Genomic DNA, 25,935 nt, shown 5'->3' on the forward strand with positions numbered 1-25,935 from the left:
CACCTCCCTCCTAGCCCACTGACCCTTCTCGCCTCGTTTCTTCCGGGATCGGTCGATGTGGTCCTTGAGCTGGATGCGGACCTGCCGCTCCGTGGGCTGGTCGCGGATGAAGGGGAACTTCAGCAGCTGCTCTGTCGGTGGGCGGCTCAGGTATGTCTTGATGAGACATGTGTCAATGAAGTCGATGAACTTCTTAGACCTGAAAACAATGGTGCCACACACTGGGAGGGACCCCTCGGAAGAGGGGGGTTGCAGGAGGAAGAGGGGGGATCATTAATCCAAAAGCCACTTTGACTTCCCTCCTTTCTTCTCCACATCCCAACACAGCCCCCCGGCCCTCCGGCTGCAGTGCCCCCTGCCAACACCTCTTCTGTGGCACAGACCCAAGCCTGGCCCAGGTTAAGGCAGGGTGGCCTTGTCCAGAGACCTTCCTTCCTGGACCCCCAGAGACCTACCATTTCTTAGACTTGAGTCTGGGTGGTGGGTTCCGAGGGATGAGGAAGAGGGCTCGCATAGGGTGCATGTCACACAGAGCTGGCACACAGAAGACACACCATCAGGCCCTTCTGCCGTGCCGAGAGCCTCAAGGAGCCCTTCTCACCATGATCTCTGGTGATCCACCTCCTCCCTACAGGCACTTTCTGGGCCCTCCCTTCTCTCCCAGACTCCGTACTTACGGGGGGCTCCCTCTGCCATCTCGATGGCTGTGATTCCTAGGGACCAAATGTCACTCTATAGAGGGAAGAGAAGAAGGGACAGGTGAATGTTCCCAACAACTCTCTTTACCCACCATCCGCAGTCTCTTTAGGACCACATTCTGGTCCACACCCCTTCCTGAGGCCCCTCTCCTCCAACTCTGCAATGTCCTCCCATTCACCCAGTCCTCCCATCCGTCCTTTCCTTGCCACAACCCTCGCTGCTAACACGCCATTAGACCTTCATTTTCTTGCCCAACCTGCCCAAGCCCCTGAGATTTTCAATCAACCCATCACCCCCATCTCACTTCCTGCCCTTGGCTGCCTCCATGCTCCCTACTTTCTGCTCCATACCCTGTAATCGTAGGTGGCATCGGGGTTCTCATCACAGGCGATGACCTCCGGGGCCATCCAGTAGGGGGTCCCAATGAAAGTGTTCCGCCTGCCCACGGTGCGGTCCAGCTGAGCACTCACCCCAAAATCCACTGGAAAGACATGGAGGGAGGGGTCACATCTGCTCCCCTTGTCTCAGCCCAGCATGTGTGTGCCCCAGGGCAGTGGAGGTCCTTGTCCTACCCAGACACTCCTCAGCACCTCTTCCACCCCACCAACATCCTGAAGAAGCTGACCTAGTCTTCCTGCATCTTGGGGGAAAATCCAAGGTGAAAGGACCAAGGGAGAGCATCCCAGGCAGGAGGGGTCAAAAATATCCCCTCTCCCCAGAGGGACCTGCACAGCCCCCCCGGTCATAACAGGTAGCTGGCAAAAAATTTCTTGAATGACTTTTAGCAGGAGGCAGGGCACCCCAGGGGAGGAGATGGGGAAGGGGAGGGGCAAGCCTCCCAGCCAACAGGCAGAATAAAGGGGCCTCTCATTCCGTCCTGGAAGTGAGAGTGCCCCGTCCGCCTCAGAAGGAATCAGCATACCTAGCTTGACCTCAGCATTCTCTGTCAGCAGGACGTTCTGCCCCTTGATGTCTCGGTGGATCACCTTGTGGGCGTGGAGGTGGGCCAGACCCTGGGGCAGGAGAGTTGGGGGGATTAGTCTTGGTGTTGGAATGGGTGGGAAAGAACAAGGCCACGGACCTGAGCCCAGGCGAGGACGAGTCATCAGGCTAGATGGGACTGAGCTGAAGGAGCGGCCCCTCTCCACCCAGGAGCCCACATACAGGCAGAGCTGTCGTGGGGAGAATTCCTCACAGCTGAGGGCTGCAAGCCAAGTGGCAGAGCTTGGAAACAGAGGCACTTGTCTCCTCCAACGGTCTGAGGGTTCCCCAAGGTCGGGACTCTGTCTTGTCCCCACCCCATCAGGCCATCTGCTCCTTAAAGAGGCACAGTTCCACCCCCTCCCAGCACGAGGAGGGTCCTTGTGCAGGGAGAAGCTCTAGCGGGGGTGGCCCAGAGGCAGCGGGGAGGGAGGGGCGGGCACTCACCCGGAGAATCTCCCTGCAGATGTAGGCGATGCAGTCCTCCTTCAGGGCGTTTCCTTTGGTGTTCTTTACCAGGTCCGTCACAGAGCCAGCACCACAGAACTCCATCACCAGCTACGGTCCCAGGGAGGCACGGGAAGGAAGAGCACTGGTCAGGCAAGGCCTCCTTCCCCTAGCAGCCCCCTGGAGGAGGACCAGAGGCCTCGGGGACAGAACTGGTAGGAGCTGGAGAGCAGGGCCTTTGAGACCGCTCGCAAAGGCCACAGAACTTCCAGAGATTTGGAAAGAAAGGGGAAAGACAGGGCAAGTGGGGCTGAAGGAGGTGGTCTGGGAGAAGGAAAATAGAAGTCCAAAGAATCCCTGAAACTGTAGACAAAACAATGGAGGTATGTGCCTTTTCCCTGGGGAAGGGTCCAACGCTTTCGTCAGATCCTCATCGGGACCCATAAGCCCAAGGGCCAGTAACACATGCAGTGAGTCAAGCATAGTATCTACATTTTTTAATGGTTGGAAAAAATCAAAAGAATCATATGAAACTCAAATTTCAGTATCCTGCATAAAGCTTTGGGGGATACGTCGACGTCCATTCATTTATGTACTGTCTACAGCTGTCTTCACGGTGCAACGGCTCAACTGAGTAGTTGAGACAGAGACTTTATGACCCACAAAGCCCCAAACAGTTACTATCTGGCCCTGCACAGAGAAAGTTTGCCAATAGCTGACCCAGAGGCAAGAAAGGGGCTAAGAATCAACAATTCTGCAGGTCTGCGAGAGACAGAAACAGGGCAAGGGGCTAGAGAGAGCTGCAGGAGGAACTGGTGCGAGACTGAAGCATAAACCGCACACGGAGGGGCAGCCAAGGCCGGGAGATAAGGAGAGATCCCTGCAGGCATCTCAGCACCTCGAGGGAAGAACCACTGAGACCCAGAAGCAGGGCAAATCAGTCCCCTGGGATCAGTATGCCTGTCCAAACGTTTTCACTGTACGTTTTCCAGAAGCTGCATCCAATGCAGAAAAAAGCTGGATGGGACACGTACATTTGCATATGCAATAAAAGTCCTCTGCATAGGCCTCCCCCTCCAACAGCAGAGCACAGTGGGAGGACAGGAGGACAGTGTTCAACAGGTCCAGAAGGGGGCGCCTGGCCACGTGTGCCCTGCCTCTAGTCCTCGATGGTCTCCTACCACAGTTGACGGGTAAACCTACCTGATGTGCTACTCCCTTTCTTTGTGTGTGTGAGAGTGTGTGTGTGTGTGTGCGCGCGCGCACACACACACCTGTCCCCAGCAAGACTAAGTGCCTTGGAGGCAGGGACCATGACACATGTCTATCTGTGCAGGGTAGACAGAGGTGCTCAATAAGTACTTGTCTGGCAGACTGCTGGGAGGGGAGACAGCTCCAAATCTCCACAGCCAAGGCCATGCACCCTGCTGCTCTCTCCTGGGGGCTGAGCTGAGTACCAGGAAGGGTGAGGCCGGGGAATCAGCTTGGCACCAGCGTCAGGCCAGGGAGGGCAATGACTCTTAGGAATGCTCTGCCAAGAGGGAATTTGGGGGAGGCCCAAAAGAGCCACAGCAAGCCCTCGTTAGAATAATCATCCAGAAGGGCTTGTGCACTGTCGGGAGGGGTCTGAGCCCTGTGGCCGCCCACAAATATTCTGGTCTGTTGCTCTCCCAGGAGCTGTGCACAGACAGGAGAACTGATGGCCTAGCCTCCCTGTGGTCTCTTTCAGCCCTTGCTGGGATTCCATTGCTCATTATTCATTAAGTGCCTGCTGGACACAGGGTAAGGGCACACTACCGATCAGGGCAAAGGTGGGGGCAATCCCCAGACCCCTGCCACCAAAAGGCTCAGAGGACAAGAGGCTGCAATGTGTGGGAGGCTCCGTGTGAGTCAGGAAGTCCCTCTGGATCAGACACGGGAGAACTGTGTAGACTGAAGGGGAGGGCTGGCAAGAGAAGCCTGGGGACTGACGCGGAGCTCAAGAGCAGCCTGGAGCCAGGGAAGGGCAGGGATGCGCAGCCAGGAAGGCTGAGGGCACTTCTCACCCAGAGCTGGTCGTCGTTTCCAGGGGGGCTCTTCTTGATAAAAGCCCCATAGTAGGTGGCAATGTTGCGGTGGTGAGAATATTTTTTCAACATGTTGATCTCCTGTTTGATCTCCTCCTCCTCATCCTGGGTGAACAGAGGAGGTGAGCCCTGAGAGTCTCCCCACCCCCTCCTCAATGCTCCCACCCTCCCTCTACCCCTCACCACTCCCTACCTCCGTGACATCCATGACCTTGATGGCAGCCAGCTGCCCAGTCTTGACATGCCGACCCTGCAGGACAGAGAGCCAGGCATGGAGGGATCTGGGTCTCCGCTTAGGGAGGGCTGGATTCTGGGAGAGGCCACACCTTTTGGCTGTTTTCTGTCTTAGAAAGTGCCCCTGACGGTGGCTAGACACCTCAGTTTGTGGGTTGGTCACAGGGGTAGACAGAGGGCTACAGAAAAACTACGGAGCCTGGATTCCAGGCGCTGAACCTGATGAAGACCAAGGGTTTCCTCCCATCCAACACTCGAGAGACAAGCGAGAGACGTATGTTCTCCTCCAGCCTCTAGGGCTTGGACTTCCTACAGTTTGACAGAGTGAGCAACGCAGGGTACCTTCTCCATCCTCAGCTGGAGCTGGAGGGAGCTGGGGAGGAGGCTGGGGAGGGAGGGGTTCTGCCTCTCTGGCCTCTTCTGTGTAAGATAAACTGCCTGGGTGCTTTCTCGCCCCGTCCCCTCTGGACGGGAGTCCTTTCCCAGAATCACCACCCCCCCCAAGCCTTTTTATTATTGTTGACAGGAAAGAACAAAGACAGCTGAGATTTTAGGGAACTGGGGGAAACACAGAAGGGCTGACACGTGTTGATGCCCCATCACCAAAGCTAATGGAAAGAAACTTCTCCTTCGAGAGTACGTCCCCATCCTCCCCACGCCTCCCTCCTCATCCTTCTGAGATCGCTAGCAGGGGCCACCTCAGGCTTGGACAGGAAAGCCCAAGGCTTCCTGGGGAAGAGCAGGGTGGGTGGGGGAAGGCAGCCCCTTGTGCAGATGGACATGGGTATTGCCAACCATGGATTATTTTTATCCCCAGCATTCATTTAAGACCCCAAGCCTGGAGAAGCAGAACATAGAGCTACTATTTCCATGGCAACGACTAGGCAAGAGATGGGGGGAGGGGGGTGCCTGTTCCCCAAAGCTTACAGGGAAGAAGGGTAAGAGAAAGGCAGGTGGTCCTAATGATCCAGGACCACAGACCCCTGAGATGCAGAGGAGACTCGCGACAAGACAGCATTGTGTCTGGACACAAAGAAGCACGGTGTCTGCTCTGGGGGCCTCCAGCTCTGGGGCAGCGTCCACCTTGAACATCTCTCTGCTGTGGCCACCTCCCCTCACCCAAGCATGACCAGTGGTCAGGCCACGTGAGAGGCTGGGCTGGCCGAGCTAAAAGCTACAATCAGTGGCTGAGGCAATGCCACTTCTGTGGGAGAGAGGCAGCCTCAAAAGCAGAAGGCCTGAGCTCTGGCTCCAGCCCTGCTGCAGGCCAGCTGCGGGAGCTCAAGAAACCACTTCCCCTCTGCAGGTCAACCATTAGGTCCCACCAACTCCAAGTCCTGTGGGTCTCTGTGGTCTTGGGAGGAGCCAAACCTGCACCTTTGGTTGAGCTCTGCTCTGAGCTCCCAGGTGAGCTCTGACACACATGTCCCCAGACCCTTCCTACTGCCCTCATATGTGCTGTTCCACACTCCGCCCAGCTCTAGACCTGTTCCTGCCACACCCAGGACTAGTTCTAAACTCAGAGGCAGAGCCAGCAAAAACAGCCCACTTCCTGCTGCTTCCTTCCCTTCCTTCCTTGTATTCTCCTCTCTTTCCAGGTCCTCGCTCCACTCCCCGGGAAGGGCCCCCAGCCTCTGGGCTCTCCCACGGCCCGCCCCCAGATCTCTAGGCCTGGGGCCCACTTCTTCCACCCCTCCTGAGAGGGCCCCCTGGAAGAGGGCCACGCTTCTGCACCACCAGTCTCACCTTGTACACCTGTCCGTAGGTTCCATTGCCGACCACCTCCACCAGTTCAAAGATTCCAGCAGGGTCCTGGGGGCAGAGAAAGAATAAGGTGTCAGGACTTCAGAACAGGGTTACGCAGCTCGTGGGGTGGGAAGAGGTATTCAGTCAGGAGATGAGTGAAGAACTAACTAGTACATTACGAGGGGGCTTCAAGGGGCCCCTGATGGCCAGCTGCCCTTCTCCTGGATTGGTTCAGAGTTCGTTTTCTATGGGAAACGTCAGAAAGAGGTGACAGCAAACAGAAGTCAGAGCCCAGCTGGCTTGTCAGACATGCTCCTGATTTCAAAGTCAGTGATAAACACTGAGAGTGTGGGCTCATCTGCAAAATGGGGATCCTGAGTACCCATCTCTGGGGTTGGTGTCAACTTTAAATGAGGCAATGACCATAAAATGCTCAAGACAGTGCCTAGCACAGAGCGTGTACACAATAAAAGTTAATTATCATTGTTGTTATTTTATTTTTTAAAAGCAGGGATGGGGAAAGCTGGTAGGGGCTGGAATTTGAGTCATCCTTCTGTCCTTTCCCCCCTTCCCAGTCCTCCCGAGACCCTGGGCTTCCAGGCCAAGTTTTGGGGCATTTGTGGGTAGAAGGGACCTGGGGGGTGGGGGATAGCAGGTGACAATGAGAGGCCGCTGGGAAGGGCAGTGAAAAGGGAGACCTTTCGGTTCCTACTTTCCCGAGCCAAGTGGTGCCAGGAGGAGAGGGCCCAAAGGGCTCAAACAAAGCTTCCACAGAGGTTCACTGCCTGCTGGGCTGAGAGCAGGCAGGCTGGCTGAGCAGCACAGCTGCTGGGAGGCCACCCACACCCTCCTGGCAGGACTTCTTTTTGAGAGAGAGAGAGCGGGAGAGAGAAAGAGAGAGAGAGAGAGGTTGGGAGGTGGAGCGGCAGGCTGAGAGCCAGCCTCGAGCCCCGAGCCTCGAGCCCAGTGCTGTCCGCACTCCCAGCAGAAAAGGCTGGTGTTTCCGGGTGTGGGCCCCCTCCGGCCACCTGAAGGACTGAGAGGGGAGGCACAAAGTGAAGATGTCACTAGGAAATAAACTCCCCAGGTAACGCTTAGGTCTCCGTGCTGAAAATCCTAAAAGCATATAATCTAAAACTGCTTTCTCCTTGATTTTGAAAACCAATATAGAATTTCTAAAAGATAAATAATACCAAACAAACCAAAAGAACCCTTGAGCCTCCATGCACTGCCATCAGCAGATGGAACAGAACCTGGGCGTGGTGGAGACAGGGAGACACCAGCCCGTCCTCACTGCGCGCTGTCTTTGCCCATTTTCTCAGAGCGGGGATGGGAGGACTGGAAACGTACTCTGCTCCCTGTGCTTCCCCGTCAGAGCATGTGTCATCATGCACCGTGGCTGTGTACTTACTTATCTGTCAGTTCCTGGAGGAAAGGGACTGGACCCTCCTTGCTGGCTAGTGTGGCAGCACTAGCCCAGGGCCCGGCACATGGCAGCCTGAAAGGACATCCCAAACCTGCTCCGGGGACACTGGAGCGAAGCTGCACAGGGGCTCCTTCTATGAGCGCCAAGGGGCCTAGGCTGACCAGACCAAGAATTTCATGGTTCTGTGTTCAATTATTTAGCTCCAGTTGAAGGTCTAAAAACACAGCAGCCCCAGGAAAGGGAGAAACTGCCCCTGAGTGGGGGCTCAGGAGAGGTTTGCCTGAATCTGAGAGCTGCAGGGAACCCTGTCTCAAGAGGACTGAAGAGGAAGGGAACACAGTTCCCTCACGCTCTCCCCAAAAGAAGGGCCCATCCATTTCGGGGCCTCTGAACTCGGACTCTTGGGAAGTCCCTTCTTACATCTAACTTAGTTCTTCTGAGATGGATGGAGACAGGAAAAAGGACTCAGGATCATGATTTTCTGGATGCTCCTAATCTAAGAGGGTAAAATATGATGGGCCTGGTAGAGTCATCCACGCTATACCATCATCTCCTCAAATCAGCACAAATGGATTCATTTTGCAATCCTGGCTCCAAATTTGTCTTGTTCCTATACATTTGGGAGGCACTGACTGATGAAAGAACAATCTCTGAGGTCAGACACGCTGGGCTGGGTTCAGATATTGATTTAATGGTTTCAAGCCCATTTTCTGACTCACAGGTCAGGACAACCACGCCTTCAAAGAGTTATTCTGAAGATTAAGCTGAGAGCACGCGTGTGGCCTGGCAGCCGTGGTACCTAACACCCTCCAGAGAACGCGCTCCACAGAGCCGGCCCTCTTCACTCAAGGGCAGCACCATTTTCCACACCAAATCCTGCCTCCGCACCATTCTCTACTTCCCCTCCTTCCCTCGCCGCATCAGTCACCCAGCCTTTCTCCCTTCAAAGTGTCCGTTTGTCTCTGCCGCTCAATTCCTGAAGCTGCCACCCCGGACCACTCCCTTCGCTCCTCCCTCACCACTCTTCCCGCTGCCGGATTAACCCTCCTAACACGGCGCCTTCCTAATTTTACTCTTCTGCCCAGAACCCACACGGCTCCCCACTGCTTCCAGAAGAGTCCAAACACCTCAGCTTGATATTTAAAGTTGTCCCATCATTAACCAACCACTAAATATTTTCTGAGGAGCTACATCTATCCGGCACCGGGCTAGGCCCTAATCAGGGAAAATCTATAAGGCACCTTTCTCTTATTTCGTCCATCTGTTCAATATTTACTGAGCACTCAGTTAGGTACAATGAGGAAGTCAATGGTACATGAGGAACATGGACGGCCCCTCAAGGACCTTATAATTTTATAGACAGGCCAAGTCCCCCAACAGCGATATGTAGCAGTGTTTGATCACATGCCGTCAGAGCAACTGACAGCACTAGAGGCATTAGGAACTGCTCGGTACAGCATTCAGAGCACTGGAGAGTGACCTTCTAGAGAGAACTTTAGCATCAGCTGTGTGCCCCTGGGCAAGTATTTAACTGTTTGGGGCCTCATCTTCCTCACACAAACTAAGAAGGTGTTGCACTGGGTAAAAAGTCTGTTTCGTGGTTTCAGGGACAGAATCAAATTCTGGCTTGGAATCTCAGGCAGGCTTCCTGGAGGAGACGGTGTCTGAGCTGGGCTTTGGAGGCTGATTAAGTTTTCAATTGGTGACAGGAATTTAAGAGTGAGGAAGGCCATGCCATGCTGAGGGACAGCAGTCTGGGTTTGGATCTTGAGTTTGAGACGTTAGGGGACACGGAGGGGTAAACGTCTATCAGGCAGTTAGAAACAAGGGCCTGCAGAGAAAGATGTAGAGGACGCTCACGAGTGGGAGAGTGGGAGAGAGGAGACAAGAAGTCCAGGGAGAATGTACGGGCAAAGGAGGAAAGAGCCAGGGCCAGCGTTGGAGGAATGGCCAAGCGCTACACACGGGAGAGGAGGAGAAGAACAGACCCCAGCGGAGGAAATGGTCAGAGAGGACTGAGGACAATACCACTGGCTTCAGCACCCAAGAAGCCCTGGGAACCTCTGTGGGAACTGCAGTTGAGTGAGCAGAAGGCAGACAGAAGGGCTGGAGGAAAGGGGAGCAATGAGGAAGTGAAGGCAATGGGTACAGCACTCTCTCTAGAGAGCTTGAACTTGAGAGGAAGGGGAAATCAGATGATGGCTAAAGGAGGCAGCAGGGTCAGACAAAGGGGTTTTCAAGATAGGGAAGATCTGTCATGCTTGTGGAAGGGAAAAAGCTAAAAAGTGAGACTGATGATGTTTGACAAGTTAACCTTTTATGCTATGTGTGTATATATATGGAAGTGTGCATTGCCAGAGTATGCAGCTGCATCTCCCACCGGGTTACAGTTGTGATAAAATACGGCAGTGCCTACTCTCTCTCATACACATACCCAAGGATTCCGAATGCCCAGAAATGTGTGTCACAGTTCTAATATGATTCGTGCATTGATCTGGCTTCAAATGTGGGCCCTTCGACTACGCACTTGTCTGTGTGCTTGATCACGCTCCTCAATGGTGACTAGAAGAGGCGCCTCCAGAGGGAGGGGCTGCACTCCTGGGAAGCCCCAGGCGGCCCTGGCTTGCCCTCTGCACGCGGGCACAGCTCTGTCCGATGCTGTCACTGCAGGCCTTCCCTTGCTGTTTCTTGGCACTCAAACTCTTTGCTCTCAGCAGCTGGGTAACTAATGAGAGGAGGGAGAGAGGAGGACAAGAGAGGAGAAGTGAAGAGACACTGGTCTTCTGAGGTAAAGAGGAAGAAAGATGAGGGAGTTCCATGAACACCCAATGACCTTGACTTTAAGGACTGCGTAGGAGGGAAGACCATCTGCTAGGTAGGAGGGAGGTGGGGGGCCCGAACGAGGTGGAGAAGCTCAGGAACAGCCACGAGACAGGGGGCTTTAGGGTGGTGGTTCTCAGACGTCAGGGTACATGAGAATCACTTGGGAGGCAGACTCCTAGGATCCGCCTCCAGAGACCCTCATGCAGCACCACAGGTCTGCGGAGGAGCAGGCCTCTAGATGTTTAACAGATGCCTTGCTGATTCTAACGCAGAGGGTCAGTGGACCCACTGTGAAAAACGCTGCAGTTACTAACAGTTAGGCAGTTACTAACAGGTGAACAGAAGGGGTGGGATGATCTAGGAGTGGCAGGGATCTGAGGGAGGTCAGGCAGCCTGCACAAGCGGTGGGTGAGCAGCATCTGGGTGATTAATTCCTGCTCTCTCCTGCAGCAGCTCTACAGCACCTGTCTTCACTCACTCAACTCAGGCCCATTTTTTTCCATGTTCATGTGGCCAACTGTGCCTAAAAATGACCTCTCTCCTTTCAGCCAAGCCAAATCTCAAGTTTTTTTCCCAGGAAGTCTTCTCTAGCTCCTCCAGCCCACCACAAGCTATCCTACCCATGAATTTCAATCTCAATTTCACCTCCACCATGAGTTTAAGTTTCTCACGAATAGGACCAAGTGGATATAATTTTTTAAGTAATCTAAGAACAAGACAAGATTATCCACTCTTGCCACTTCTACTCAGTGTTGTACTGGAAGTTCTAGCCAGGGAAATTAGGCAAGTAAGAGCAATAAAAAGCATCTGAATTGGAAAGAAAGGAGTAAAACTATCTCCATGTGCAGGGGCCGGCCCGGTGGCACAACGGTTAAGTGTGCACGTTCCGCTTTGGCAGCCCAGGGTTCACCGGTTCGGATCCTGGGTGTGGACATGGCACCGCTTGGCACACCATGCTGTGGTAGGCGTCCCATGTATAAAGTAGAGGAAGATGGGCACGCATGTTAGCTCAGGGCCAGCTTTCCTCAGCAAAAAAGAGGAGGATTGGGGGCAGATGTCAGCTCAGGGCTAATCTTCCTGCAAAAAAAAAAAAAAAAAAAAAAACCCTATATGTGCAGATGACATGATCTTGCATGTAGAAAATCCTAAGAAATCTAAAAAAACTATTAGGACTAATCAGCACGTTCAGCAAGCTTGAACAAAAGCTTATACAAAAACTAACTGAATTTCCATATTCTACAATGAATAATCCAAAAATGAAATTAAGAAATCAATTTAATTTATAATAGCATCAAAAAGAATAAATTTAACCAAAGAAGAGTTAGATGTATACACTGAAAACTACAAAATATCTTTGAAAACCTAAGCAAATGGAAAGATAGCCTATACTTACGGATCAAAAGATAATATTGTTAAGATCTACAGATTCAGTGTACTTCTCTCAAAATCTCAGCTGCCTTTTTTGCAGAAATTGATAAGCTTCTCCTAAAAATCACAGGGAAATGCAAGGGATCCAGAAGAGACAATCTTGAAAAACAACAAAGTTGGAGGACTCACATTTCCAATTTCAAAACCTACTACAAAGCTACAGTAATCAAGACAGCGTGATACTGGCACAATGACAGACATACGGATCAATGGACTAGAATTGACAATCCAAAAATAAACTCTTACATTTGTGGTCAATTGATTTTTTGTTGTGTGTGAGGAAGACTGGCCCTGAGCTGACATCTGTGCCAATCTCTCTCTACTTTACGTGGGATGCCGCCACAGCGTGGTTTGATGAGTGGGGCTAGGTCCGCCCCAGGATCCGGGCCTGCGAAACCTGGGCTGCTGAAGTGGAGTTCGTGAACTTAACAGCTACACCACCGGGCCGGCCCACCGTGGTCAACTGATTTTTGACATGAGTACCAAGACTATTCTATAGTCTTTTCAACAGATGGTGCTGGAACAACTGGATACACACATGTGAAAAAATGAAGTTGGACCCCTACCTCACACTATATACAAAAAGTAACTCAAAATGGATCACAGACCTAAAAATGTAAGAGCTAAAACCATAAAAGTCTTAAAAGAAAACATAGGAATAAATCTTCACGACTTTGGATGAGGTAATGGTTTCTTACACATGATACCAAAAGCACGAGCAATAAAAGAAAAAAAATGATAAGTGAGAGTTCATCAAAATTAAAAACTTTAAGAAAGTGAAAACGCAACCCACAGTATAGAAGAAAACATCTGTAAATTATCTCTCAGATAAGGGACTTGTAAATAAATAAGGGACTTGTATCTGATAAGGGACTTGTATACATAACATAAAAAGGACTCCTCACTAATAAAATAACTCAACAATAAAAAGACAAATAACTTAAAAATGGGCAAAGGATCGGAATAGACAGTTCTCCAAAAATGATATACAGTGGCCAATAAGCACACGAAGAGATGTTTAACATCATTAGTCACTAGGGAAATGTGAACCAAAACCACAAGATACCTCTTCACATCCACTAAAAGGGCTGTAATCTAACGGCACTGGCCAGGGTGTGGAGAACTTGGAACCCTCATACATTGCTGGTGGGAATGTAAAATGCTGCAGTTACTTTGGAAAACAGTTTGGCAGTTCTTCAAAATGCACAACAGAGTTATCACACGACCCAGCAATTATACTCCTAGGTAGATACTTAAGAGAACTGAAAACATACATGCACACTTCACAGCAGCATTATTCATAGTAGCCAAAAAGTAGAAACAACCCAAATGTCCATCAACTGATGAGTGGATAAACGTGATATACCCATAGAACAGAACATTATTTGGCAATAAAAAGGTATGAAGTGATGACACATGCTACAACATGGATGAACCTTGAAAACGTTAGGCTAAATGAAAGCAGCCAGTCAAAAAAGGCAACATACTGTATGGCTCCATTTATGTGTAATGCCCATACTAGGCAAATCCACAGAGACAGAAGTAGATTAGTGGTTTCCAGGGGCTGCATGGAGGACAGAATGGGCAGTGACTGCTAATGGGTACTGCGTTTTATTTGGGGCTGACGAAAATGTTCTGAAATTAGATGTTGGTGACGGTATATCTGTGAATACACTAAAAACCACTTTAAAATACTTTAAAAGGATGAATTTTGTGGTATGTGGATTATATATCAATAAAGCTGTTATAGGGGTTGGCCCGGTGGCGCAGCAGTTAAGTTTGCACGTTCCTCTTCAGCGGCCCATGGTTCGCTGGTTCGAATCTTGGGTGCGGACGTACACACTGCTTGTCAAGCCATGCTGTGACAGACGTCCCACATGAAACAGAGGAAGATGGGCACAGATGTTAGCTCAGAGCCAGTCTTCCTCAGCAAAAAGAGGATTGGCAGCAGTTAGCTCAGGGCTAATCTTCCTCAAAAAAAACCCAAACTAACTCCTTCAGGCAGGTTCTCCTGTCTTTTTTAGGGCTGTGGTTGTTAACTTTTAGGTTAGTGAATGCCGTTAGGGGGCTCTACAAGTCCCCCTGGAAATTGTACCCAAAATTATGTAAGGCAGATATGTTTATTTGGGGAAAGCCTACAAGAGATTCTCAACAGATTTGGGGAATGCAATAAAAATTAAAAACCTCTTCAAGCTGACAATGCAAAAAAAAAAAAAACACCAAACCAACAAATAAATAAATAAAGCTGTTATTAAAAACAAGAATCCTGAAGGGAGTCAAAAGGTACAAACCTCCAGTTAAAAAATAAATAAGTCTTGGGATGAAATGTACAGCATAGTGACTATAGTTGATAATACTGTATTACATATTTGAAAGTTGCTAAGAGAGTAGATCTTAAAAGTTCTCATCACAAGAAAAAAATTCTGTAACTATGTGTGGTGATGGATGTTAACTGACCTACTATTATCATTTCATGGTATATACAAGGGTCAGGTCACTGTGTTGTACAACTGAAACTAATAGAATACTGTATGTCAATTATACTTCAATTAAAAATCATAATAATCATCCTAAGAGCACTTCCCATAGTGCCCAATAAATTATTGTTGATGAGCGACAGTTTCCACTCTAAGAAAGCTGCCCAGAAACACGAAGGGAGCCCTCAAGGTGCTTCTGATCCAATAACACATACGAGAAAGTCCTGAGACAAAAGGCTGGATAACATACAACCACTTACGTGATTAAGAGTTAGGCAACTTGGTTTCTAATCTTGGCTCTACTGCTAACAGGCTGTGTGTTTGGGGGCAAGTCATTTAACCTCTCTGGGTTCCCTTTCAACAAGATAAGAAAACTTTCCAGTTCTAACTCTATGATTCTAAATGCTCAAGTCTACACTCCGTGAAACTGCCACCTGATGACTAGGTACTACTTCCATACTGTGTGCCAGGAGCTGTGTTAGGCTCGGGAATATAGTAGTGAATAAAATGGGGGCATCCCTGCCGTAATGGTGTTTACATTCTGATGGGGGAGGCAGACATTAAACAATTCAACAATTAACTTGAATTATAACCGTGGTACATCTACACGCTATGGAGAAGCATTGGGCACTAAGAGAACAAGCGTGACCAAGTGCGGGCAATCAGGGAAAGGCTCTCTCGGGAAGCCATGTTTAAGTTGGGGTCTAAAGGCCTTCCCAAACCTCCTCGGGGCAATGAATGCTGTTATCTGCCCTGTCCCTGTGACCCTTATCTTTACTATCTTATGAGATCTCCCATATTTTCCATCTCAGAGATCTGTCTCATTGCCCACCCTCTCCATACCCCCTTAATAATTAAGTAGCTAGCAATTTTTGAGCATTTTCTTAGTTTCTGGTACTGCTGAGCACTTTAGAAGTATAATCTCACAACAAACTCTGAGGTAGGTGCTGTTGGTACATTCATTTCCTGGGTAGAGGAAAGCAATAAATGACTTGGCCAGGGTTACACACAGCCAGGAAGTGGTGGAACCAAGGTGTGACTTCAAAGATTTGATTCCAAGGCCTGCCTTCCCTTGCTCACAGCTCCTGTTGCCTAATGGACCATGTTTTCAGCCATTTGGTCCCTTTCTTGCCCCAGTCATAGCTCATGAGTCCAAAAAAGGGGTCCTGACCCAAGAGTAGCCAGCCCAAGACAAAAGAGAAAAGATGAGCTCAGGCAAACGTCCCCTTCAGCCTTTCCGACTAACGTGCAGAGGGAAGACTCCAGGTAGTAGAGGGAGCAGCCAGAGTCAGGGCTGGGGAGGCCGTTACTGTCTCAGGAAAAGGCAAGCTGAGAACAAAGCAGCGTGGAGGGAGAAGGGAAGAGGGCTGCAGGGAGGGGGACAGAAGCGGGAGAGAGATTGACCGGTTGTTCTAGCTGTCCCCTGGTATCACCACAAATCCAGAGCCACCCTACAGTTCCAGTTCCATGGAACTGGCTATGCTGCAGTTCTTGTGCTCAGATACCAACGAAATTCTGGACCTTAAAGTTAATAAAAATTAACATTGATAGCCAGCATTGTTTAAGAGCTTTACACACGCCGATTAATTTAATTCCCACAAAAGTCCATGACATTAACACTACTACTATTCCCATTTTACAGATGAGAAAATGAAGGCTCAGTGAAGGGAAGTAACTTGCCCAAAGTCAACAAGCTAATTAAGGGGCAGAGCCAGGATTTGAACGCATGCAGCCTGGCTCCAGTCTATGCTACAACTATCCCTTTCTTTGACCCAGCCCGAGCAGGTTCCTTGTAACTGAACGAGCCAGACCACACCATCAGTAAGTTTTCACGTGATGATGTCTCTTCTCCCCAAGTAGAAGAGAAGCTCTTTAAGGGCAGGAACCATGCTCAGGTGGTTGTGAGCACTGCATGGGAGAGGGTTATGCAGACTTGTGCTGACACGGATGCCTGAGTGGAAAAACAGTAGCAGCACATTGTCGGTGCAGCTTGGAATCTGTATCATACACACAACTATTTCTGTTGCATATTGAGCATGTAGAGTAACAGTCTGGCTGCTTTCTTTCACTCACTAGAGCTTACGTTACTAAGCATTTCTTATCCTCCACATTTTATATACATTAAAATTTCATAAAGCCTTCAACTGATGGAAGGCATCATAAAAGTGTCAGAATCAATTATTGAAGAGTGGGACTCTGAGACAACTGACACACCCCCTCTCGTGGGTCAAACACTGTCAGAGGTGTGTCATGTGGCCCTGTGCTTTACACTGTATGATGTCATTTACAATTTATACATGTTCAGATATGAAGAGGCAGCACGATGTTAACTGCACACACTCTCCAGGTAGATATAACGCACACGCAATACAAAGGACTTTGTTTCACACACACATTTCATCCTGATGTGCACATATTTAGTGATATGCAGCTCATTCAGGATGCTACCCCTGCACAACTCAGGAAATGCCTGGTGCCTATCCCTCTGTCTTCCTCACAGCACCAGGTATTTTTCTGAGTATGCATGAAGTACTCAGATGCTTGTTGATTTAACGTTTAAATGCCAGACAGAGCAAGGTAGAGATGGGTTTGGTCAAGGAAAGCTTTCTGGAAGTTGAGGATAAAGTGCTGGATGGTGGGGCTGGTCCGGTGGCACAGTGACTAGGTGCACATGTTCCACTTCTTTGCAGCCCAGGGTTCACTGGTTTGGATCCCAGGCGCAGAGATAGCACTGCTTGGCAAAAAAGCCATGCTGTGGTAGGCATCCCACATATAAAGTAGAGGAAGATGGGCACGGATGTTAGCTCAGGGCCAGTCTTCCTCAGCAAATAGAGGAGGATTGGCAGTAGTTAGCTCAGGGCTGATCTTCCTCACAAAAAAAAAAAGAAAAAAAAGAGCTGGATGGAGAGAAGAGGCCCCCAGCTGGGAGTAAAGAGGAGGCACACAGCCTGTGGGTGGGCAAGGGCGTAGAAAGAAAGGAGCTGTCCCTTCTCCTCTGCCTTAAATCCCCCTTCAAGAATTTCAGGTGTCTTGGTCTCCCCAGCTATAGCCCACAGACTTCCTGAAGGCACTGCCTTATTCTTCAGACTCTCCCCAGTATTTGGCACAATGCTGTGCCAAATGAATTTACACATTTTGAGTCTTGCAAAAGAGTTTATGCATCAATTGTTTCAGGACTACCAAATCACAATCCAGTTCAGAGGCTGGGGTGGGGTGGCGGTGGCGCTACTACCTGAAGCTCAGGGATGAGCGAGCAGTGAGCCAAGGCTAGAGGACAAGGGAAGGAGAAGGAGAAAACCCCAATTACTCCCTCCTCATTAGCGTGCGGATGCCCAGACATGTACAGGAGGGGTCTGGCGTCACGGTGGAACCTAGGATGAAAGGGGTGGGTGACAGAATGGGCAAAGGGAGGCGAGCACCCTAGGTTTGGGGTCACCTTTCTTGGAAGTGGCCCAGTGCTGGGAGATGAGAACCTTGGCCTCCAGTGCTGTTCCACTAACAACTCCTCTGACAACATGCCTCTCCCTCAGGTACTTAGGCCGCCAGGCTCCAACTGGGGCAAGGCACGCTCGCTGTGTCTGCTTTGCATGTAGATGAAAGCCCCTGAGGGGTAAAATTTTTTTGAAGTACTTTAACAAAAGCAGATTGCTATTATCAATATTAGCCAGTATCTTTTTTAAGTGCCTTTAACTGCCTTCTAGGAGCTTGTAAGTCAGACAGCAACAAAGAGAGAAGAGAAGAGCTACATAAAATACAGCAAAATATAAAGGGTAAGACTGCTTGTGAGGCTGGAGAAGCAGCAGGTAGGATAGGAAAATGTACCCCCCACTTTTTTGTTGACCCATGAGGCTTATAATGACAAAATTTCAGAGCTGGAAGGGTACATTCATTAAGAATCCCAGGAGATTCTAGGAGGATGCTAGAATGGGAGAAAGAATTAAAACTGTAAAGCCTGGGGGCCGGCCCGATGGCGCAGCGGTTAAGTGCGCACGTTCCGCTTTGGTGGCCCAGGGTTCGCTGGTCCAGATCCTGGGTGCGGACATGGCACCACTTGGCAAGCCATGCTGTGGTAGGCGTCCCACGTATAAAGTAGAGGAGGATGGGCACGGATGTTAGCTCAGGGCCAGTCTTCCTCAGCAAAAAGAGGAGGATTGGCAGCAGATGTTAGCTCAGGGCTAATCTTCCTCAAAAAAAAAAAAAAAAACAACTATAAAGCCTGGGGAAGGGCTGGAAGTCCTTGGGAAAGAGACGAGGGAAGGACTAGTCTCTCCCGTGCTCCAGGCCCAGCAATGATTATTCACTTGGATATGCCCTGGCAGGTCCTGCTGCTGTAACCAGTGCTGTTCCCAAACCCAGACGAGGTGCCATCCTACCTAACAGGAGCAGCACCAGGAGGCGGGGCTGCCACGGGTGTGGGGGCATAGGAGGACAAGGGCTGGGGGAGGGGGCTACAGGCCCAGCTCCTCCCACTTACAGCAGACAGACTTACTCCTATGGCTAAGTACACCGGGACTCCACAGAGGACGAGAGACTCAGAGAAACCTGATAGAGACAAATAGATGGGGGAAGAGGGAAAAAGAATGGTGGGGCCACCAGGGAAAGAGAACGAGAACCTGTGGTCTGCAGACGGCGCCAACAAGACCTGGTATAATGGAGTCCAAGCCAAACAAGTCTCTTGGTCTAGAAGAGCAGGGGTGCCAGGGCCCGCGGAGCCTCTATTTATCTGGTACTGAGACTGGGCTGGGCTGAGGGGCCCGCCCTCCCTCCCTCCCAGAAGAAAACAATAAGCCTGTTTTCCTGAGCTCTTCCTGTGACCCAGAAGGCCCACACAAAGAGGAAGAGGGGGGCAAAGGCAGGGTGGTACCAAGGCACAGCCTGGGGGAAGGGGCCTTCAACCTCCCAGCTCATCAGTGCCTCAAAACCCCAACCACCTAAGCGCTAAAACAGTGACTGCTATGCCAGTGCAGCTGCAGACCCCATCCCTCAGTCCCAGAACCAACCAGATGACTAACCCCAGAGCCCTTCTACAGGGGATGCTCAGGCCACCACCAGGGGAGCGGCGAAGGGCCTGACGGGCAGATGGAGTTTCTCCAACAGTTCAAGTCCCTCAGGGACAGAGGCCAGAATCAGTACTGGCAGACAGGAAAGAGGAGGAGTATACTGGTAGAGGAGGGTGGAGACTCAGACATCCTTCAATTAGCTGTGAGTACCTAAAGGATGTGTGTGCGTGTATGCACTTGAGAAAAAAATGTAGGAGGGTATGTGTTTGTGAGAAAGAGAGTATGTATGTAAGAAAAAAAATGGGAGTGGATGTGTGGGCTGGGGGTAGGGATGTGGCAGGAAAAGTTGCATCAGGTCACCTCTTCCTTCCTACCCAAGCGGAGAAACCAGGCACAGTCCCAAGGACCCAACAGGAAAACAGAGAGCCAGACCCCTGCCTTTCTCAACAGGAGGTGGCCCTCCAAGCCAGAGTCTGTATCCATCTCCCCCAAGCCAACCAGGGGACGTATGTTGCTTTACCCCACTCCTACCCCAAAGGGCTCAGTGGGGAAAGTAGGCTCAAAGCCAAAGCATGAAATAGATGAAATGCTCCTATGGTGAGAAAGGAAGCACCTCTTCACTGAGCCAACCATCGGGAAGGAACAGAGAATGAAAGGAAGGTTAAAACCCTCATCAATTCCCTATTGCCCATCATGTCCATAATAAACTGGACTCTAATAAAGCATCAAAAAACTCTTCCCAACTTTCATTACTCTCTAACACTGACTCTCCACTCTGCTCTGGGCTAATCCCGCCTTTCACACTGTGGAACTGAACTGGATCCTTTTATTCTGGCTCCACACGGTGAGGTACTAGTCCACTGATTATCTATTGACTGATACACACGTCTTGAAGTGTTTTTATAGGAATGAGGCGCAGGAGGGGAGGAATTCAAGTAAGCTCTGGGAAGAGAGGAAAGAGAAAGAAACCAGGAAAGATATTTATGTGCTGGGAGGAAGGGCAGTTAAGTGACTCCTCCTGGTATTTATGCCAGAAGGACACACACATGAATGTGAACGCGGACACAGAGACTTGCAGATACAAGCAGAGGCAGAAACAAGTTTAGACATGACACATACACAAACACAAATACCATTCTAATCAGAAACCAGTCAGAGGAGAGGGGGCCCTGTCTGAGCAAGGAGGCTGGGAGCAGTTCCCCTCCATGCCTCAATGCCCAGGTTCCCCACAGACCTGGCTGCCTCAGACAGGGGCCCTGGGTGGTGCTTTATCTAGACCAGAGGTCTTCCTGGAGGGGGAGGCCCACAGGAGGTGGGGAGCTGACATATGGATGGAGCTAGATGAGAGGTTTCTGGGAGAGTACAGAGGACAGACAGTCAGGCAGTGGGGGAGGGAGAGAAGGCAAGGAGGGGACCAGAATTCAAGCAGCCTTGTGCTGGTTCTAAAATGGCCACAGGCAAGGCAGGGGACAGATGGTCCCTTTCTGACGCTGAGCCGGAGAAGTGGGGAAAGGGAAAAGGAAAAAATAAATACCCATCACAGTCAGAAATGTAAAAATAAACCGAAAACCCTAAAAGATAAACAGCTTGCTTCTGAGGTTCCGCCTGCCTCCAGAGCCTTCTAAGGGAAAGCAGAGAAGTGCAGGCCTGTGAGGACAACGCCGCCTCAGGTCTGAAGTCTGCTGGAGGTCATGCCAGCCATGCCCCTGTCCAGAGTCCGAAGACCTTGCAGTCTTCTAGGCAGCTGAGGTGGCGTCTTCCTTTACCTCTCCAACGGGGTCATTGTGTTTCCTGCTAGTGTGAGAAGGAGGCAGAGGGGCAGGAGCCTTGGAATCCACTGGGTTTCTCTTAGCTCTTCTAATATGCCATGCCCTTTCTCACCTCTGGGTCTCTGCACATGCTGCTCGCCCTTCCAAGCAGATCATTCCCCTCCTCTTTACCTGGATGCCCCATGCCCATCCTTCCAGACCTCAATGTGAACGTCACCTCCTCCAGGAAGTTTTCCTGACTATCCTGCTCCCACAGTACTCTGTGCTGCCCCTTTCATGGCACCAAGTACATTTTTGTGATTGATTCTTTAATTGCCTGTCTCCTCTGCTAGACTGAGTTCTTGGAGGTCAGGGCCACATTCAATACCTGGCTGTTGAATGAATTCATATAGAAATAAAAAGAAAGTTATGTAGAAAAACCTTCCCCTCTCCTTAATACAATGGTTTCTAACACTAGTTTTGGGTTTATCTCCATTCTTCCAAAATAATCCATGAATATTCACTCAAAAGCAATGCAGGAGAGGAGCCGGCCCCATGGCCTAGTGGTTAAGTTCGGTGCACTCTGCTTTGGCAGCCCATACTTGGTTCCTGGGTGTGGACCTACAGCACTCCTCAGCAGCCATGCTGTGGTGGGGATCCACACACAGAACAGAGGAAGACTGGCATAGATGTTAGCTCAGGGTGAATCTTCCTTAGCAAAAAAAGAAAAAAAAAGTGCAGTGTACTAGAGCATCTACTAAAAATGAATCCTTCTTTGCCATGTGCATCAGCGCCCCATAATTTATATGCTTGGTAAATATGTATCACTAGAAAGTGGACTTTCTTAAAGCAGGAGAACTCCTCTATAGTTGGCAAAACCCAAACAGGAACATGAGTAAGGACCCAAAGACGACAGGAAGCAACAGGGCAAGAAGAGATAAAGGGAAGGCTTCCCAGGGGAGAAAGGAGCCAAGTATTTTGGAAAGGAGGAGAAAGAGGTGGGCAGAGGCTGGTGTAGGTGAGAAGGGCAGAAGGTCCCACCTCTGGACAACTTACAGGAAGGTTCAAAGGTGCAAGAGGACAACTCAGGGACAGAGCCTCTTGACCGAGGCAGAAAGGAAGCCAGAAGTGTCGTCAGATGGAAGGACAGGGAATGGTTAGTGTTCATACTTCACTCGGAATCAGAAGCCCAGGGACTGGTTCCGAATCGTTCATGTAATTGAGGCAAATCAGCAAATCACTTAGCCTCCCAGAGCCTCTTTTCCTTATCTACCCAATCCCATCTCAAAAGAATTCACGGAGGTAAACACATTCTGAAATCCATTAAGTGTTATAAATTTGCACAGAATCATTATGAAGAGGCTGCCTCCCAGAGAGCAGGAGAAACTGTGTCAAAAGGTGACTTAGTGAGACTGTTGGTGTTACTGGGATTTAGAGTGAAGAGCGGCAGCTCAGGAGAGAAGAAACAAGGTATGTAGAATAAAAAGGAGGGAGAAAAAGAGACTCTGGCCCTGGAGGCAGGGCTGAGAGGGGCAGGGAGGAGCGTGGTTCCTGGGAAGCAGGCTCTAGGAGAGCAAGAAAGGGCAGAGCATGGAGGCAGGAGGAGGCAGGCAGGGAGGCACAGAGGGGGATGTCAAGCCCATTCCAGCTGGCAGACACCAAGCTCACGGAGGAGGACAACAATAATCAGGGGCTGGGTAATAATAAGGCTTCTCACTGCTGGTTTTCAATTGCAGCACAAACAAATCATTATACCTCATTGCCAACCTCCTCCTGGGGGAGTCAGGTGTCCACAAATCCAAGAAAGAGACCGGAGAAGCTTCAGGACCAAGAAAACCTGTGACTTGTCTTACGCATGTATTGCTTCTAGTTCCAGATGGGAGACCAACCAGAAGGCATGAGAGAGATCTTATTAAAGAATACCGCGAAAGACAAGGGAACTATGAAAAGAGACCCTGGAAGGAAGGGTAGAGGGCACAAAGCTGAGTCAGTTGGGAGAAGAGCAGGTGGAGGGTGGGGCCAGCAGGGAGGGGAAGGAAGGAAGGACTGTCTGAATCACAGACTTAGAGAGGAAGACCAGGATTATTCTCCAAAGGGCGGAGACCATATATTCTCTGGCCCCACCAAGGACCAACTCAGAATAAATTACAGCCTAAGGGATGTAGGTGAGATAGGAGGAGGAACTTCCTGACCAGCAGGACAGAGCAAACATGCTCACCCAACTTTTCCCCAGGCCCATCTCTCCTCTGTTTCCTAAGAAACCTTCCTTGGTTGCATTCAAGCCAACTCTAGGGCCGAGTGAACCAGTTCACGCATTCACTCAACAAACATCGAGTGCCTGCCACACACTAGACTGTGGCAATGAACAAAACAGATACGGTCCCTTCCTTCGTGGAGCTTATAGGAAGCAGACGTTGAAAACATAATGACACAACAACTACATAAATTCAACTGTGATAGACTATGGAGGGAAAGTTCGGAGCACTATTAGAAAGACAAAAGGGAAGTCATGATGAGGAGGGGGGCCAGGACAGGCCTGCTGGGGAACTGATATTTAAACTGAGACCAAAAGGACAAGAAAGAATTAACCAAGCAAAGGTCAAGGGGTGGGGAAGGCCAGATGCTCTGAGGCGGGAAGAATCTTCAGTCTCCAGGCAAGGAGGAGCCCAGCAGCCCCGGCCGCCCAGCCGGGAATCCAGGTCTTTCAGTAAAGCTCTCTACCCATTTTTGTACGAACGTCCTGTCTCTCGCATCCGAACAAAGCCATGTACCCCAATCAGAATGTCCTCAAGGGCGAGGCAGGTTTCCCCCCTCAGTCTGAGTGTTTCTGGGCCCAGAGCCTTCACACAAAAGGGCAGGCAGGGACGCTGCTGCCCGGAATTCCTGACTCAGGGGGCAGGACAAACAGGAGTTTCAAGTTCAGATACTAGATTTTGAAGTTGCTCTTTCTTCCAGTGAAGGTAGACTTCCAGGGATGGGAGAAGGCTCTAGGGCAGGGAAGGGGCGCCAGACTCATGGAATTCCATGCCCACACCTGGGGGCTCTGACTCACCCACCCACAGCCATTAAGATGGAGCCCAGTAGACGGGGCGGTTTTCTCTTTTCCAAAAACAACACAAGTCGGGAGGAGAGGGAATGTTAACAGAACCCCAGGAGACACCCTTTCTGGGCACTTTCCTTCATAAGAGAAATCAGGCAGCTACCACCTCTACTGAGCAGTGCCCAGGCCACACACTTTACCCCACTGTCATTCAGCCCTCGCACTATGAGGTGGGTCTTCTTTCTTATAAATGACGAAAATGAGGCATGGCCTTACCACAGTTCACACAGTAAGTGACAGAACTGAGATCTGAATTCAAGTCTGTTTCCAATGCCATTACTTTTGAGGCTAAGTGATGATGGGGAAGGCCCCACTATCCCAGGTCCCTCCCCATCTTCAAAACCCAAATAAAACTCCCTCTTCTTCCCAGGTCAACCCCCACCTGGTCTGACTGCTCTTCCCCTCAGTCATAGCTGGGAGACGGCAAAAGGAGCTGAACACAGCGGAGAAACCCTTAACTTCTCTTTCTGCTACCTAATCCTCTTGTGATTCCGTGCAGCCATTTCATTCAGAGACTCAGGAAGCAGTCTCTGGAGCACACTGATGCTGAACTTCATGCTTTGAACAGTCCTTTAGACCTTTTTCTGAACCTTCCTTTTATTCTGTGTCCCTCCCAGATGCCGAGCCCCATGCCCACCCTAACATTGCCAGCGCCTCCCACCGCACCCCCGCCCCCAAGATCTCTACACAGTAGGTGCTGGTGTTTCCCAGACCAGCTCAGAGACATCATCATCAGTTACCCCTCCCCACCCTCGACCCCCTCCCCCCGCCAACCCCCCTCCCAATACTGTTTCTCTCAACTCTTCTTTTGCCCAGCTTCACACACAGTCACTACCCCATAAGTGCACCCTTCCTTACATATATAGTACATTGCAAATCACACATCTGATTGGTTCATACGTTTAAGTCGGTGTTAAGAATAGAGCATACCACATGGTAGGCACTCAAAGATTTTTAGGAAGAGAAGAAAGAAGGGAGGAGGGGACTCCTGGGTGAGAGGGACCCTAGGGATCATCTAGTCCAGCAGTTCTCAGAGGAAATCTGCATCAGATCACTGGGAACACACATACCAGGGCCCCAGCCTGGATTGCCTGAATCACCTCTGGGCCTGGGTCTGGGTATACGTAAGTTAAAAAGGCTTCCCAGGTGACTGCGCCTCTGATTAAGAGCCACTGCTCTCACCCCTCATTGTGCCAGCGAGGAAACCAAGTCCTGTCCCAGAGAGACGACACTCATCCTATAAACTGGAGATGGAACTGAAACTAGAACCAGGTCTCCCAGCTCCTAACGCCACACTCACTCCATGTATCATGTTGCCTACGCTTCACCAGCCCCAGTGTCAGTCAGCAGGCCTCCAACTGGGAGCTCTCTGGGGAAGCCAATTTTACCCCATCAGGGGAGGTTCCGAGGCCAGGGCAGGGCATCCAGGCGGGAGCAGGGGCATTAATCACTGCTTTGTGATTAAACACACCTCATCTGCACAGAATGCACCTTGGACCCCAGGCTGACCAAACACAAGAGACCTTCGTTTCTGGTGGAGACGGGTAACACAGCAGAGTGGTAAAGCACACGAGTACATCTCGGAAGTCAGATCTAACAAGCTCTGAGACCCTGATCTACTGCTGGCACCTCTAAAAATGTAAGATGGGCCTGTGGACGCTCTCCTTTAAACACAGGCATACTGTGTTTAATATTTCTCTTAGTGATGGTGATGACACCCACATCCAGGCAGTGCATAGTGATAGACTACAGGATAACAC

General features: G+C 50.3%; 1 protein-coding gene across 50 annotated transcripts in view; it reads right to left on the bottom strand.

The window, feature by feature from the left end:
- The window catches only part of MINK1 (misshapen like kinase 1), a 50,814-nt gene that overhangs the window by 11,731 nt on the left and 13,148 nt on the right, over window positions 1-25,935 (bottom strand). For all 50 annotated transcript variants that reach the window (XM_070563150.1, XM_070563170.1, XM_070563169.1 and 47 more), the window contains exons 2-10: window positions 6,174-6,239; window positions 4,387-4,443; window positions 4,173-4,298; window positions 2,128-2,238; window positions 1,622-1,712; window positions 1,050-1,180; window positions 678-732; window positions 456-534; window positions 24-199 (exon numbers count right to left, since the gene is read on the bottom strand). In XM_070563150.1, coding sequence (XP_070419251.1) covers window positions 24-199; window positions 456-534; window positions 678-732; window positions 1,050-1,180; window positions 1,622-1,712; window positions 2,128-2,238; window positions 4,173-4,298; window positions 4,387-4,443; window positions 6,174-6,239 — 892 coding nt within the window. The remainder of the gene's footprint in view (window positions 1-23; window positions 200-455; window positions 535-677; window positions 733-1,049; window positions 1,181-1,621; window positions 1,713-2,127; window positions 2,239-4,172; window positions 4,299-4,386; window positions 4,444-6,173; window positions 6,240-25,935) is intronic.

The sequence above is a fragment of the Equus przewalskii genome, chromosome 10, assembly GCF_037783145.1.
Source record: "Equus przewalskii isolate Varuska chromosome 10, EquPr2, whole genome shotgun sequence".
NCBI classification, from domain to species: Eukaryota; Metazoa; Chordata; class Mammalia; order Perissodactyla; family Equidae; genus Equus; species Equus przewalskii.